We start from the raw sequence: 17,569 nt of genomic DNA, 5'->3' as shown, positions 1-17,569 counted from the left end.
TAAGCCCAGAGAATCGTGAAAGCTTGGCGCTGTGTATCAGGTAGCGGTTAGTAAACCTAACGAGAACGCAGAACACGGCGTCCTTACAGTAGCCGAAGCGAGGACAAGAGGTGAGAAAAGAAAAATGCGGACATGATTCCAGACGTCAAGCTTTTAGAGTCTGAAAGCAGCCTTCTCACTGATAATGTCGCGGGCAAAAGTCATGTTACCGTTTCAGCACCCTGCGGTAAAAGCCAAAACACCACTCAGATGATATGGAAAGTCTGCCTTTTAGTACTTGTGGAGGGTCAACGTGCCACAATCTGGCCTTGGGGCAGGGACCCTGGATCGTTGCCACTCTTAGGTATCCCTCTGTTGGTCGATCGTATGCCGTAAAAGCGCCTATTTGTGATGGCATTGATGTTGGAGGTAGAGGACAGCATTTGCAGCTAAGAGCTGGTGCTTGCCCTACTCTATCGGGATCAAATACAAAATATCACGCTGTCAACAACCCTAGCCTCACTCCTATATCCCTAGCGTGACAACCGGTATTCTATACCGAAAATTCCATCGTTAGCCGCAACTTCTAACGGGAGATTAGGGGAGCCACCCCTGACATGCATCCAGACTTTGGGCCCTTAGAATTACCTACTTCTTTATTAATTGGTATTCCTTTTCGGATAAGAAAATCTCATTTTCTGCTCCCGGGCCACATCTGTTCCATTACAATTCGGATACCCCCCCGGATATCTTAACTGGCGGTGTGAGTGAAGCTCTTTTTCTTATTTATTTGCTGAGCGTTGAATTACGTCCTGTATATTTTTCACCCGCGATACATCAGCGGTAGATTTGAGGCCCATTATATAAGCCGCATTCTAAAACCGGTACATTTCTTTCGATACCTTCTGGAGTTAAGTTTATCGTGCCATGTTAGTTTTCAGTAAAACATTTATCCACAACTGCGCATTAAAGTTGTGTAGATCAACGCATCTTGCGTTTCTCTTTAATCTTTGAAGTAAAAGGGGGAAAAAAAGTTCCATGCCTGTTTTAAAGCATTAAAACAAGCTTGTGCTGTTTATTATAACGAAAGCATACACATATGTACCTCTATTTTATATTTCTTTAGAACTATATAACATGAAGCAAGTTGATTATGTACAGTTCTGTATGAGGCTATTTCGTAATGTTGCTCCGTGTCGCGCCAGTGGCTTTTTTTTATCTAAAAAGGATGGACGAGAGTGACTAGAGCAATCGCTCGCAGCGTATGGTGAAAAAATAAATATCAATCACTTGCTCAGCATGCGTCGCTAAGGAAGGCTCCGAATGACGGTCAACAGCCTACTTATGTTTAACCTTTTAGTAAAGAGATAGGGAGTTCTTGCAAAAAGCCACACCGTCTCAGGCATCAGACGATGCACGCTCTCCGTTAGAAAAGGCGCTCAGATATGGCTCGCAAGTTCAGTTTTGCAGAATGTCTGTTCCTCACTGCGAACATCCTAAATGGAGCTGTTGAAACTGCTGTAAGGGTGAGTGAATCATAGGACCGTTGTTTTATGGTGAAGATCTGGCTCATAGTGTCTTGACACATTGTGAAAATTAAATGAATATTTTTATGTGAAGTTCCAGCTGAGTTTCACTTGTAGAGTAGAACAACCCCTACCTCGCTAGACCTTCCAGCTCCGGCTGTTGTCATGAATATTTTTCACTGATGATTTCACAAAATGACCTGAATTTTTTAGATCTGAAGCGCCGAGTAATCTATACAAAATATTCGCGAAGAAGAAAGCTATAGGTCGCGATTTAAGTCGGAAGCTAAGAACGGCCAAACAAATCCCCGATAAGCAATGGGAATTAATTGTATTGACCAATTCGCTTGACTTCTTGTTCAGAGGAGCTTTCAATATTTCGGATAGTTGGGGATAAGAGTTAATGGAGAATGCCTAAGTAATCTGCAATTCGCTGATGAGATTGCCTTGTTAAGTCACTCAGGACATGAACTGCAAATCACGATCAATGAGTTAGACAGGCAGAGCAGAACGGTGGGGCTAAAATTTAACAGGCACAAAACCAAAGTAATATTCAACAGTCTAGCAAGAGAACAGCAGTTCGCAATGGGTGGCGGGGTGCTGGAAGTAGTAAGAGAATATGTCTATTAGGGCAGTAGTGACCGCTTATCCGGATCGTAAGAAGGAAATAACCAGAATAAGAATGGGGTGGTGCGCACATGCAGGTTCTCTCAGATCATGAATGGCAGTTTACCAATATCCCTCAAGAGAAAACTATACAACAGTTGTATCTTACCGGTACCCACCTACGGGACCAAAACGTGGAGCCTAACAAAGTGGTTAAGCTTAAGGTAAGGACAGCACGGTGAGCTATGGAACGAAAAATGATAGGTGTAACGTCAAGAGATCGGAAGCGGGCGGAGTAGGTGAGAGAACAAACGCGAGTTAATGGCATCCTAGTTGAATTCAAGGGGAAGAAGTGGGCTTGGGCAGGTCATGTAATGCAAAGGCAAGATAACAGCTGGTCCTTAAGGGTAACGAAGTGGCTTCCAAGAGAGGGCAAACGTAGCAGGGAATGGAAGAAAGTTAGGTGGGCGGATCAGATTAAGAAGTTGGCAGGGATACGGTGGCTGCAGCAGGAGAAAAACAGGGTTAATTCGAGAGACATGGGAGGAGCCTTTGCCCTGCAGTGGGCGTAGTCAGGCTCATGATGATGATGATGATTGAGGGCCAAAGTTTGCTCTGCCTGAACGCGTAACTTTTAAGAATTAGCGTGCCTCTTTGCCCACATTTCTACCGTAGACGGAGATAATCCACTTTTCAAAAGGAAGATTACAAGCGCAGTCCTTTTCAATGAATATTCATTTTCAGCAACGTCTTCCTGCAGCCACCAAGCGCCGTCGGCTGTTGCTCTATTTAAGCACCGGCTGCGCAGTTTTCAACGCATTTCCTTTCGTAAATGCAATTAGTTCGGAGATCATGGGTTCGGATTCCACTAGCGACTCGTGATTATTTTTTTCTGCTGCTTTCTATTCACTTATCTTTCAGCAATACAATATAAAAATATTAATCTCCCAGCAATCGAAACGACAAACCAAATAAAAGGCAGTGCAATAGGAAAAGCAATTTACCCACGAGACAGGAAGCATTTCACGCCAGTGGCGATTACTTTTGAATTTAAACTCCCTTTTGCCCAGGAAAACATTTTAGGTAAACGTGCAACGCTATAAAACTTTCAAGATCTTTTTGAACAAAGTATTATGTTTTATATTATTACAGATAAATCCACCACATGTCGTCGATGTTGACAGCGAATGTCATCATAAGTTGACACAAGAAAAAAGTAAGCATTTTGTTGGCACTTCGCCATTCATGTGTTCGTCTATTCATTTGCTGGCGCCACCCAGCTCAGATACTACCGGCCTTGTTGTACGGTCTACTATAATATTTTTCTCGTAATGCAGCTACCCCCTTTTACATGTGTCTCTTCTAGTAGAACATTTGTCCGCGCACCATAAGCAGCTTTTCTTAGTGCCCAGTATGAGTGTGACGGGAAACTTCAGCAAATGCGTGGATTAACTACATTTTAAATGCGTGGATTAACTACATGTTACTACATTTTCAACCGTGCAAGTGTAAGCTTACTCCATAATTTTTCGGCCGGGAATTCAACTTCTCAGTGACGTTGCCATTGAACCCACTCCGGAGCTTGATCTAAAGCTACCTTTGGCAAAACTATGCCGCAGATACAATAAGTTGTAGATGTGCGCGAAACTTCTTCAGTGTTAGTCCAATTCTTTTGTTGTTATTCAGTATTTCAAGCGTATGATGTCATATAGGCATGGCATATGTGTAATTACTTTTGAATATGGCACTTAGAAAACCCAGTAGAGATCCCCGTAGATTAAAACATTTTTTTTATTAACCTCCTGAAAATGAATATGTAATATGCATCTGAAATAGTACACAAAACAGCAGCATGCAATTTCAGGGGAAAACTCTCTCACTCCTGTGGAAACTTCTGTCTTCTCTATTTGGTGCTGCAAAGCAGTTCTACAGCACCTAAGCCCAAATAATAAATTCAGCAGCACTGACTAAATTGCCATTTGAATACCGCATTTAGAATTTCTATAGACTTAGCACATCAGCAAGATGCAGAGGTCATTGCACAAGCCATTTTATTAGCATAGTCCAGTTCCTTGAAACGCAATTTAGGAACAGAAAAACGTTATTTACGAGGCCGGAAAATTTTTTCAGAGATAAAAATATTTAACAGTATCTCAGTTTGGTCATTTTTCACTTGCTTTAATTAAAAATTTGAGGACATAAGCTTCGCCTCTAGCAGAGGAACGTGACAGCATTTTGCAGCGCTTCCAGGGAATCCACGAAACGCTAGCGCCCGTTTGGCGCGACGCCTTCCCCATTGGAAACACCTCTGAACTTTATATTTCATCCTTTTTAATTGTTTGAATTAATATATTGTTCTTCAATTGCACACTCTAAATAATCTTAATTACTAAGTTCAAACCTTTTTAATTCTGAGTATTCTGACCCCTCTGAACCTCCGTTTTTCAAGTTTTTCATGTTTTCATTTCTCCATTGATTCAATTATTGAACTGACTATAATAATTTCATTATCACTTCGTCACCTGTCACACACCAATCAATAACTAATCACTAGAGCCAGAAAATGCCACGATACGATTATCTGCGACACGCGGTGCCGAATACTACTACGCCAACGCCTTTTCGAGCGAACGAAAGGTGTAGGTCAGTTGAAGAAATAAAGGAATTACTGTACTATAGCAATTACTATAGTAATTGTAATTTTATATAGCAATTTTATATTGCAATATTACTATAGCAATTTTTACGAACTTTATGGAGCACCTCTGTTTATCCAATGAGACCACTGCGGGTGACTCTTCGCACCCGAAGGCTATTTGGAATCATTCTCGAATGAAATAATTAACAATTTTTACTAAATCGGTCTCAGCAACTTGAGGAGTTGCTATGGTCGCTTTAGTAAAATCGCCGGTTCTCTCCTTTTTGCACCTGTGACCTGACACATTCGATGATCTTAAAATTCTAAGCAAAGGCGTACATGGAGCGCCGCATCTAAAGTCATAGCTCTTGAGGAGCACTCTTTTCTTTCGATTACGTAATAACGACTTCCTTGCCAATTGAGGCATCCCGAAAAATTGGGCAGTACAATCGTTCACAGACCGACCTAGAGCGCTCGAATGCATTTACGAGTGCGTAGAACTCGAAACATTGCCATATTGTGCAGGCACACTTGCTCGAAATGTGTTATAATAATGTCATTTACACCGGTGTGGACCCACTAGGTGGCGCGAATGTCATCAGTGCAGAAGAGAGTTCTTGCCTCGAGCGTTCCAGATAAGAGTGTGAACCACTGTATAAGAGTAAAGTCAGCCGTTGTATATTTTTAGCTCCTTTCCGGGTGTTCTTTCTCATAATAACTTTTACTTCGTGTTTTAGTTCCTTGCTTGTGGACAGTTAGCCATAGGGTCCTCGGAAGTATATCTTGAATGGTGCTTTGTGACAAGTCCTCCAATCATGTTTTAAAAACCTTTTTCGTATATTTAACACTGTTAACAACTCAAATAAAAAAGCAAGCCCTGATGCTGCAGTGTAAACATAGGCGATGCTTACTCTGAACATAGACCGCTCTATGGACACTGGTACAATGCCTAAAAAGTTATTATTGACGAAAGCTCACTGCAGCCATAAGAACCCTATGTCCGCTTCCTCTACATTACGTTGATACTCCGAGCGCATACTATAAGCGTCATTTGTCCACGCCTGATTTGGCACCGCCGATTAATGTAGCATATATCCTTTGCTGCTTGCTTTCTCACAGCACCAAGTGAAATCCTGAAGACTGCCACTGAGGATCGCAGCTGGACAACTTACACTCGGTCTGGTGCTCCTAATGATACAAGCTGGAAAATCGCTTCTGAACCGGCGTGGGTCATTGACAAGGTGTTCGGTAAAGACAACGTTGACAGGCCTGTCGCTGGATACAACACGAGCAACCTCCGCACAAACGACGTCATGGGTACGATTCAATATTGTAAACACGGTGCCTAAATCTCGAACTTCTCAGTTAAGTGCTTAAAGAGAGCACAACTCTAAACCTGTAATTCACCGCGTATCACTTGTGGTACGGGGTTTAAAAATGCCACTAATTTTCATTTCATTGCGTAGAACTGCTCAAGGTTGATTTCTTTTAAACCTAGCTATACAAAGCGAAAGCGAGAGATATCCGCATGGTGGTCAGATGTTGCTTCCTTATGACGTTGTAAAGTCCTCCGTCCAACGTGTACGAGATGGCCCAGCTTCGCTCGGATCCTTGGCTAAGCGCGCACTCAATACGCGAGCGGTGTGCTCCTCTTTAAACCGCGGCCAAGTGCGCGAAGAGTCACGGGGTGTAAGAGCGTGAGAGCGCATGCGCCGCGGCTCCGACTGCGGCGAGTGACGTGGCTAGTCACATGGTCAAGCCAGCGCAGCCCCGGAGTGGCTGAAAGTCGCTGAAGGTCAAAGTGACGGAGCCGGTAAAACTCGTAGAACATGGCGTAGTAAAGCTTTCGTTTATAATGACAACATGCTTGCAGAATCACCTTTTCCTGGGTATTGATCAAAGAATGATCAAAGCGTGCACCATTATAGATGCAGAAGGCCTGCCGATCGAAAAATACATGAGAAGCTCGCCCTAAGGTCAAAAAAGCCTACGATTTTAGTGATCGTTTTGGCGAAATGGCAGGCAGTGGAGCAGTTCTGAATTTATTTCCTGAAATTCTCTACGCGCCTTATTTGCAGGCATTTTCATCGTATGCAGACAATAAGGTATCGTCAAAATTACCTTGTAATACTGGCCACCTTAATCGTCCTTTCCTAATAGGTCTTCCAGCTTCTGTGTTTATGCTCAAGAGGGGCATTTAATAATGACCCCCGGGAAGCTATCATCTTTTGTTAGGCTGGTTCCGATGCCTGGCAGTTGCAATGTTAAACTTGTCAAGTAGAAGAAATGCGTCAAACCTCACCATTGTATTACTGATCTTTTAGCATTCACACTGCCCGGTAGGATTCACGCGGTACGATAAACGCTACGAAATGAGCTAAGCAAACAGCTAGTCGCCAGACGGAGGTGCTTCACACTGCAAATCAACTCAATAGATGCAATTACACCAACGGTTCATTATGCTTTTCCTTAATGTCAAAGCCAATAGGCAAGGACGTACGGCGAGAATATGAGTATTAAAACTTTGTCAGATGATCATTAGGCGGTATTCACGATGAATGGCGCAGCATGAACGCAACGTGTGTACAACGCCAGAGACACAGCGAAATCACCCTGGGCATACAGCCCAGCGCTAGCGGCAATTTTTAGACAACTCCATATAAACGCGGTAGTATTAAGGTTCCCTTCCTGCAAAAAATCCGGAGTCCGCGTTGTGAGTGTAAAAGCAGGTGACCCACCTTCCACTTAGGTCACGTGACGTTGTGACGTCATCTCAACAAGCATACGGTGGAAGCTGGTAACCTACCCACCCGACTGAGAGCGCACTGTCCACTGCACACCGTGGGCAGGTAGCAGTGAATGTATTCTTTTGTCGCGAGAGGTTGCTCGAGGAGAGGAACCTTGTTCTCAGCAGCCCCACTGATGGCTACCCCATCGGCAGCTGGGATAGAAACAGCCACCTCCCAGGGCAGTGGCGCATAGCTTAACCGCTCCTCCCCTACGTTAGGAGTGCCATGAGGACTACGCTCTATGAATGTAAAGAGGGAGCATGTCTGGGAAGTGATTGCAAAGAGGACCCCAGCCGCTGCAGGGACCAATTATCTCTATCGCGTCATGCCCTTAAGGTGGTTCCCTCAAGATTTATGAGGCGGCAAGAGAAGGAAGGCTACCGCTTTCGGAAGCTGTATGTACTGTCGTGAAAAAATGAAGACACCCCATGCGAGCGAGTGCCGAATCGGGCGAATCCGCATGTGTGCGCCCCCTGACGAAGTACTCCTGTAATCGAGACCAGCGAAGGGCACGCGCATCATCAAGATTTAGTTTCTTCATGTTTATATTTATGGAGCTTTAACGTTCCAAAGAGACTCAGACTATGTGTGACGCCGTAGTGAAGGGCTCCGTAAATTTCGATCGCCTGGCGTTCATTAACGTGCACTGTCATCACACAGAAGACGGGCCTGTAAAATTTTGCCTGGATCAGAATTCCACCACCACGGCCAGAATCAAAGCCGCGTCTTTCAAGTCAGCAGCCAGGTGTCATAACCACCAAGCCACCGCGACGGCTTAATATGCATTGGCATGAACGTCTTAGAACCCTGAAAGCCTTGGTCTTGTGTCATGAACAGTCCGCAAGCGCTAAGTTTAGAGTTTGCATTAACTTTAAAAATGTTCAAAAGGCCCGCCTTCCTTGCAGTGACTAGCAAAGAGATGCCCTTGAATATACGCAAATTTTGTTCTGTCGGTGAATTAAGGAATGAATTTATTGAGTGCAAAAACAGATTTAGGGGGATGAAGATAGTAAGCAGGAGTTCGACGTTCCTTGGTCCGGGACTACCATGGTCTTCATATCAGCCGTTGTCGGCTGCCCCAGACAAAACTGGTCTTGAGGGAGCTCGAACATTTCGCTTAGTTGGTTGTACATCGTGTAGAAACGAGCTAACTTTTTACGAACAACAAAACAGAACAAAGACATAACAAACAGCGCGAACAAAAAGTGAACGATAAATAACACAAGCTGGTGTACACAACAGAACACATTCATCACGATAGCCCCAATCAATTGCACTTCTTTTGCTGACAGGGACAACGAAAAGTTGCTGTTTAACTTGCCAGCCCCTACAGGTTTGATTTCGAAGAGTGCGGGTGTTTCCCTCTCTATTTATTTTCTCAATATGTTCAATGTTGAACAACTTGAATGTGACACAGGTGCTGCAAACTGCATGCCGCTGTGTCGCGCAATGAAGCACGGTGGACATACAAACCGCTGCATAAAAAGAAACCCCTTAGTGAGCTTGCCAACAACTGCCCGCCATCACTCACCCAGGAAAGTTCGCCTCCCATTGTAACCGCTGCGATGAATGCATACCACAGTTTGACTGAAGCGCTCTTTTATCCCATAAAAACAAAAAAAACAAAAAGGGAAATAACCGAAGCCTTCGGAAAGCCATCGGCAGAGGCGAACAAGTGCATCAGAAGTTTTTCGTAGTCTCTGGCAGCAAAAGAAATGCAATTGCTTAGCCTATCGAGATGAGTTCGTTCCGTTGGATAGTCTAGCTTATGCTGTTCATCGTTTCGGTATTTGTTCTCTCTTCTTTCTCCTTTGGCCTTTTTTTAGTCTGCCATAGGAAGGACTTGTGTACCTCCTGTATAACAGGAATGCTGTTCCATTAAAAACTAGTTGTCAGTTTGCAGTCTTTGGTTTGTCTTCGTTATGTTTTGTTGTTCGTAAAAAGTTTAGCGCGTTTATTCAAGATGGTATAACAAGTTTTAGCTGGTTAAGGAGGATTTTACTATTTCAAACAAAGCCTCAGAACGATAGGCGTTAACGGGCTGACCCTAGGCTGAGTGGCACAGCCAGGATGTGTCTGCTGCTGTATGCTGAGACATATAGCTTGCTGTAGAGTGCCTTGTTTGGGTTTGTGTTATTTTGTAAGCGCCCAAGTCTATCGGCCAAAAATGCGCCATTCTTGAATCACTTTCTTCAATATATCTCGTTCTGCATTTTTCTTCTCTCTGCTTTTGTGCGATTCGCTAGTTTAATGTGCCGGCTTGTCGAATTTTTCAACCGCTTTCCTATCTGTTCAAAAAGTGTATTTTATGTTAGAAGGCTCCTGCTGAGAGTCAAAGCTTAAGTTTAAATTTATAATCTTATGTTATATAAGTTATCGTGTTCTTCTTCAGCAACTTTACTAAGATCACAGAACGGTGTGTACATTTTTTATTCCGATTTCCGTTCCTCGTGTTCAATCTGCCGCAAGCGCTTTGAACAACCAGCTTTGAGAGTTAACTTTAAACTACTCCCGGCTGAGCGCCTGGTGTAGAGTATGCGCTAGATTAATCCCGAGAGTACTTTCGCTATCACGTGGTCCAGGCATCGCTCCGTTTGGCACCATACATATATCCTCTTAATTTTAGGAAGCTGACGCACGCAGCGCACAGCTGTGTGTTCATCGTCTTCGCTTGTCATTTCAGTGGTGAAACCGCTTTGGAACTTATCATACAGCATCGCCAAAGACATTATTGTGCGATTCGGGTGGAATGCACTGGAAGGAACTGAAGATTCCTACGACGCCTTCTATTTCGAGATAACATCTGAAGACACACAGGAGGTGGAGAACGTGACGCTTCCAATTAATACAACACAATGGACAGTTGGCTTCCTACAAAAGTATGGTCGCTTTCTGATTGTCATGGCACTAGTAACAAAGAACGGGACCGCATCTAATATCTCCGAGCCTGTGGCGAAACTGGAGTTCGATACTTTAGGAGAGGGTGAGTATCGTTTTCTTGTTCTTTTAGCGAGGACCGTATATTTCGTTTCACAATAACCTCAATAAATTTGCACACCAACTACATCGAAGCCAATTCAGTGGCGAATCATGGATTTCACAGCCAATGATTATAAGAAAGAATACTTAACTTTCTTTGCACCACAGTGCACAAAAAGAAACTACTTAAACAGCTGGCCACACATCAACGCGTACAGAAACATAGGAAGTGGAGAGAAAATCTAACCGCTCACAAATAGGAATAGAGAAAAAGGGAGCAGGCTACACGTTAGAGTTTTCGTCCTACTCGTTGCACCACGCATTACCTCCCTGTGTAATCATGCGCTTTGATTTCTTTTGTTATAAAGACACTTGGCAAGTTGCTCTGAAATCGTCCTTCTTCTTTACAAAGTATTGCAGCAGCTGCGGAATATCTATCGCTGTATGAAAGAGTGGATCGTGTGACAAGAAATGAGCGGACTACAAATTGCGAATCTTATAACCCTTGAACAGCTTGCTTGTTTTTTTTTTCAGCCTTTTCAATTGCATAAATTTGACACCGTAGTCCAAGTTAACAATTGTTTAATGCCGGCTCAACGTTCTCAATATAATCGTGCATGTGCCTTGAGTCACCTTACATTGGTGAGTTTTCCAGGCTTGTGCCAAATTTTCAGGGTTATTGGCCCTTTCAAGCAAGGCTTTCAAACGGTGCGAGAAGAGACCCCTTGCTCTTCAATTTGTATTGCTTCTTCTCCTGCCTTGATATTTGGTTCAGTTAGAAATTTCTGAAGGTTGGTATCTCGAAGCAGACCAGGCTGATCTTCTTTAAGCGTTATTCATAAAGACTAACATTGTTACGCCTCAGATCACGCCTAGAAGTCTGAACAAAATTACCAGTTCTATGAAATGTTAAGCACAGTGAAGCAATTCTAAACAAAGCTTACCAACGATAAACTAAAAACTGGTAGTTTTGTGTCATACTTTAGGGGATACGAACGAATATCGGAGCAGTATAGTGCTATATGCCTCATGCATTGCTATGCAATTTTATATGATAAAGGCACGAATTAAAAACACTGAAACCTACTAGATCTTTTCTGCCGTATAACAGCCTAAGATTGTGGGACAATACTAAAAGCAGCCAAGCCTTTAATGAGAAAGTATGACCGAGTAACGAAAAGCTGCCGAAGAGAGACGAACAGTCACTTGGAATCATTTATGTAGTATCCATGTGCGTTTGCAATGGACCTTTTCACAAATTCCGCCGCGCCACCAAGCGGCCGCGCAAAGCACTCTGGGAAAACGGAGCTCTCGCGTCTTTTCGGCCGTCCCTCCGACTGCGGCTGATCACAGGGAAGCCTTTCTCTGCCATCTCGTCGCCACCGCTGTTTCTTATACCTGTGCTACACGAGAACGTTCGAATGACATTCGAGAATTGGAATGAAATTCGGATTCGACGGACGTGCGCGGCGCTACATGACACTTTCCAAACGCATTTGAAAGCCCCAGGTCGTTTTCAGTGTACAACGACGACGACGGTCACACTAGTTCGACAACGACAAAATATATATATCACGCTCAACAGCAGAATGTGATTATAGTGAAATATCTAGTTTGCTATGATATGATTGCAGTGGGACAAGTTTTTCAGGCCAACGAACCCGACGAATCCGATCGGCTGGCGGTCAGCCTTGTCGGCGGCTGAGCGAAAGCATGGTGATGAGGCGGCGATGTGAATATGTTCGCGCTTCTAAATGAGCTAAACGAACGGCTATATTTCACATGTGCACACCTGAACACTCACCAAGTGATAAGCGCTTGCCAAATTAATTTCTCCGTCGACGACGACTCCCTTCCCTTCCGCGACTACTAGGCCTAGCGAGTCCGCAGGGTTGGATCTGATTACGGCGGCTGTGAAGAGCGAATCACAAGCTTTACCGAATGAAAATGGTCACCGAGTGTAGTTTTGCCAACAGTGACCTGAAATCAACTATTGCTTACATCGCAGGGCACGCATATGATTAACGGGAAACGCCGGTGTGACCCATACTGCTGAGCCGTGCTTTACTTCCAGCAGCAGTCGTCGCCGTCGCTAGCTTGTGGATAGCAAGTTAGGCCGTTTCAGTTAATGGGAACGGTCGCCAAACATACTTCTGGATAAAGTAGTTTAAAATAAAGTACTGGTCACGTCGGAGGAAGCCGCGACAAGAAGCGAGAAGCGCCGGTCTTGCGCAATGCCAACAGCCCGGCTGTCAAGTGTTTCTCAGGCGTGCGATCGCGTCGGCGCTTCTCACAGATTGTCGCATTGCGTAAACAAGCGCCGGTACAACCGGTACTGAAGAGAAGGGATTATTTAATAGAACTAAAGCGCGTATTTCGTTTTATGTCTTGCAAACGAGCACAAGCTATTCATACCCAGCGATGTAAACAGCAGTATGAGTGCAGTCGTCCTCATCGGCGCACTCCTGGGGAAATTTCATGCTGACGCGGTAAATGTTTATTGCTGTAATATTATCTTCAAGCACTCCCTTAGACAGAACACCAGCTATTTGCTAAACATGACACAGTTGGTTGACACAGTAAGCATGACACAGTTCGATGTTGCGCTCCGCGGCCATGGATCACCAGCCGAGCACCAGTAGACGCAAAGACCGGCGTTCGCCCAATCCATGTATACGCAGAGCCCTTGCCGCTCATATGCCCATGGTGTTGGTGAAAAACTTTATTCATAAAAGCCTAAAAAAAACGAAAATTATGCAGCAGCATTGCGGACGGCCTTCAGACTGCCGGTGGTGGCGTCCTGGCCGTACCTAGTCGAGACGTCCTCTGCCCCGCGGTCACCAGCCGAACTTGGAGATTCGCATGTGCCCATCGCTCCGCGTCCCTCTGCTGCCCAGCTGCCCGAAATTCGTGTGCCCTTTTCGTTTATGGCGTGTTATAGCTTCCAGGTGTGTTTTTCTTTGCTGCTGCTGTTGACAAGCCATCAGACAGCTTGGTCTTGCACTGATCGTTCGGGCGCGTGTTGTTTCAACTTCATCAGGAACTGCATATGCGTGAAATGTTGCTGCCATTTATTCGGAATGCAATAGTATGTATGCCTTTTCCGACGCGAATAAGTGTCCGTGCGAGAGGAGGGCGAAGTTGTTTCCCCGCCAACGCTTCAGTCACCGCTTGGACGTGTGATGTGATGTTGCATAAGATCGCGCTCATATGCATGTTATGTACGATGAAAGGGGAAAGTTGGCCAAGCATTAGCAGCAGACAACCGTCTTCTCTCGAAGCGATAGTCTCACCCGTAATCACAGCAGGCGTCCGCTTCGCATACACTCGGTGTGGAAAGATCGTGGGGAGACGATCCATGTATCCCTTGCACCCGCTGGTGTTGAAATGCGTACCACATATTTTGTGGTGTTTCCAAGGCTTGCACACGATGGCACCACACAGCAACACGCTTGACAGCAGACGACGCGGGAGGCGATCGCTCCTTTCTCCCATCATGCTTTGCGCGGATCCGCTAGGGGATGGCGCGGCGCTGCAATCTGAAAAGGTCTATTTCTTAAGGCATGTGCAAAGAATGTGAATTATTTTTTCGTTATTTAAAACTTACAAAGATGTCACGCTAGATAGTCCTGAACTTATTCCTATTCGATGCTGTTCTGCAGGCCTCAAAAACATTTCCAAAGTCGGTCTTAGCACATGTCCAACATTTTGGGCAATATTTTGAATATTAGAATACTCTAGGGTCTTCTTATGGAAATATTGAAGGTTGTTGTTCATTCATTCGAGGTGCTGCAAAATCTTCTACAGTGTTTCCATCACTCGCATCGAGGAGTTAAGAATGCCATAGAAAATCAATGGGAAACACTGTTGATGATAGCAAAAGGGTTAATAGCAAAAAATATTCAAGCCTGCCGACGGGAGACCAGCGGATATATTGATTATTATAGTTGAATATTATAACATATGAAACAAAATGCGTTCATGAACTAGTTTCCGTTCAAAAATGCTGTTGACCAGAGCTGTTAGATATCTTAAATGCGGCACACCTGAGTGTCTTTGCCACTGTCTACTCTTCCATCTTGTGCTAAGAGTCACTTTGTTCAGCGTGCGGAAGGTGCTTAATGCTCCCTCTGTCTAGCTTTCCTTTCAGTACGCTTACGTAGCCACTGAAAGTTTCTGTGCTCTCCTTCCACACTAAAAGTTTTCCTTATTTAGCCACTACAGCATTTTTATATGCACTATTTCTGTACGTTGTGGCCAGACACACGGGATTACAAAAAAACTGTTTTCATCGTGAGTAAATTCAGCAAAACTAGAAGATGTTTAACCGGATGTCATCCTCGAAGAAAAATGTTTTATCTAGCTTGTGCAATGCCAGAGATATGATGGATTTAAAAACGCGTTCCGGCTTATTTTATCTGCATTCATTCACCGTAGTGAGCAACAAAAAATTCCTCGCTTTAGGTGTAATTTGTTGAGAACTTCGCGCGCTTCGTTTAAACTTGCCAGGGAAATTAGAAAGCAACGCTGTGTCGGTAACGTCAAATTATTACTGCAACTAGGAACTCTGCTCACGTGTGAATGGCCGCAATTTATTCCGGCAGAGCATAGCGAAGTTTATGGTAACCTACTGCCGCCACTAGACGGAACTTCGCTGATGACGCAACGAATGTGAGTGGTGACGCACAACTCACGAATTATCCGTGTAGCATACGAACCTCACCACTACCATTCTCGTGCAGGGCCCCTACCTCCACGTCCTCGAATCGCAGAAATCGGGGAAAAGAGCGTCCGCCTCTTCTGGGAACAGCCAAACGACCCTTGGTACAACACAACGGAATACAAGGTCTACGCCAGTTCATCCGCTGAATACAAAGCGCTGAAGGTACGAGAAAAGAGCGCAACACTAGTTTTGTCCCCTTGGAAGGAGTATAAAGTCAGCGTCGCATCCTGCGTAAGGAGGCACTGTTGTAGGCCCAGCCGAGAAATTTTCATCACGACAGATTTTGGAGGTAAGAAAGGGTTTCGTTTGTGTAATAACGCCAATAGAGATGTAATCATACTGCCCTCACAAATATGCATCAGGGGCCCTACCTTTAACCCAAGAGCACCTACAGACCCCTTTCGCAGAAGTCACCACGGTGGTTTTGTGTATGGCTGGATGGATGGGGGCTAAGAACGTCCCCTTTGAAACGTGGCGCCAGGTTCGCCGATGTTCGGTATTCCTTTGAGAGCCTTAGCTCTACTCATCGCAAAACTCGCTCACCATTCCGTGCCCTGATTTATCTCTGGTTTAACCTCGAGAAGCACAGTATAGCAACATATTGACTTTGACAGACTGACAGGTTGACCTTGGCCGATTTGGAATAAAATCGATGTCCAACCGTAACTGACCGCGCCCGATACGATGGTGACCCCCAAATTGGACCCGGGTCATTTCAGCAAGTTTCACCCTGGTCACCCCCGAAAGTTTACCTTGGCTGATTTGGACCAAAAGCGATGTACAACCATCCCGACCTGCGGTGACTTCGAAATGTGGCTTTGGCGATTACGAAAATGCTATCGCTCGATGTTTGAGTATAACCATGGTTAAACGCTAACATTTTTATCTATGTTTCTGCAATTAATCCATCAAACTAAGAAATATTGTATTAGTTATAGAAATTCTGTTCACTTTTACATCGCAACTAGGCTTAAACCTAACCTTGCTATTTCAATGTCATCGCAGTGCTTTTCAAAAGTTCTTCTTCCAACTACTTATTACTACCTACCGACTGCTGCAAATTCATTGTAATTGTCTTTGCGTATCTGCGGGCCCTAGACCGTCAAGAAGTGCGAGTGCGCCTGTATCGACATGTGGATAGATATTATCACATTCTAACATCATGTTTCTATTTCGTTGTACAGATTTACCATGCACTATAAATGTGGGATTTTCTGCCATAAATGTTTTGTAGCTTCGCGTTCCCAGACACGCTGATCTCGCTTCAAAGAGCGAGGTGCTCCTGATTTTCCTTTCAGCTTTCGATATAGCTCTGGAGATTGCTTTATAGAGCAGCAGCTCTAATAAGAACACATGACGCTCACTCTTCTTTGCCTGATTTTACCTTAATTGAACCTTGAGAGCGGAGCATAGTAACAGATTGACTTTGAATAATTGATAGATTGACATTGGCCGCTTTGCACCAAAGTCGATGGCCAACTGTAACTGACCGTGCTCGACATGATTGTGTTGTCCAAATACGGACCGGGTCATTTTCAAAAATTAGTCCTTGGCGAACTTGGAGCAAAATCTACGTAATGCCATAACTGACCGTGCCCAACAGAATTTGCCCAACAGCGAACTCTGTATTTGGCCGGTACGGGCCATTGTCAAGATGCAATCTCTCGAACTTTAGCTATAATCGAAGTTAAACCCTGCCTAACTTTATTTTTCTATTAAATAACTGAAGTTCTTATCTTCTGTGGTGTCGACCTGTCATGAAAATCCCTATTCACTGTCCACGATTCCGGCATTCTTACTAGTTAGTAGTGTAGTCATTTTCTGCAACGGTAATTTAAAATTGAATCTGCATATCTATTCAAATACTTTAGCTGCCCACCAGACATCGTCAAATTTCTTCAGGCGTTCTTCATATTGCCGCGAATCTTCGTATGTTTGTTCATTCTTCAAATTTGCCAGCCCGGCTCTTTATCGCTTTCTTTGTGATGCAAGAAGTAACCAGATTTATCTCGATTTATCGCATCTAAGGGGAGATGATTCTACGTTGTTCCACAATGTTGTGGCGACATTGCACCTGGTATCTCGCAAGTTCGTTAGCAGCTTTAAATTGACAACGGCCGAGAGCGGCGGGCATTCTTGGGACGACCGCCTGGCACTCGTGTTGCTACGCCACCACCGAGTCTCTCAGTTTTTTTTTTTCGAGAGCAAGTCGGCTCAAATGAAGAGTTTTGCTTAGAAGCCATTTTCGCTGTCTTCCTGCTCTCCGAACTGCAGTCACCACTACGTGGCATCAATATCTCACTCTGACCTTCCCGCGCTTGAAACAATG

The 17,569-nt window shown here is 44.4% G+C and overlaps 1 protein-coding gene across 1 annotated transcript; it reads left to right on the top strand.

The window, feature by feature from the left end:
* Positions 1–1,398: 1,398 nt before the first annotated feature.
* LOC149329784 (uncharacterized) lies at positions 1,399–16,729 on the top strand. Its single transcript, XM_089559296.1, has 6 exons — positions 1,399–1,505; positions 3,264–3,327; positions 5,869–6,066; positions 10,222–10,521; positions 15,260–15,402; positions 16,682–16,729. Exons 1-6 carry the CDS (start codon positions 1,425–1,427, stop codon positions 16,727–16,729), a joined length of 834 nt encoding a protein of 277 aa, XP_089415422.1. The 5' UTR covers positions 1,399–1,424.
* The last annotated feature ends 840 nt before the right edge of the window (positions 16,730–17,569 follow it).

This window comes from Amblyomma mixtum, chromosome 9 (assembly GCF_055824585.1).
Source record: "Amblyomma mixtum isolate Tamu chromosome 9, ASM5582458v1, whole genome shotgun sequence".
Classification (NCBI taxonomy): Eukaryota; Metazoa; Arthropoda; class Arachnida; order Ixodida; family Ixodidae; genus Amblyomma; species Amblyomma mixtum.
This window is presented reverse-complemented; position numbering and strand designations above follow the sequence as displayed.

Excerpts from the sequence above, each read along its gene's own strand:
- LOC149329784 (XM_089559296.1), top strand. The coding sequence starts at position 1,425 with ATGGCTCGCAAGTTCAGTTTTGCAGAATGTCTGTTCCTCACTGCGAAC. Across the intron at positions 3,328-5,868 it reads TAAGTTGACACAAGAAAAAA|CACCAAGTGAAATCCTGAAG; the intron begins GTAAGCATTTTG and ends GCTTTCTCACAG. Across the intron at positions 6,067-10,221 it reads CCGCACAAACGACGTCATGG|TGGTGAAACCGCTTTGGAAC; the intron begins GTACGATTCAAT and ends TTGTCATTTCAG.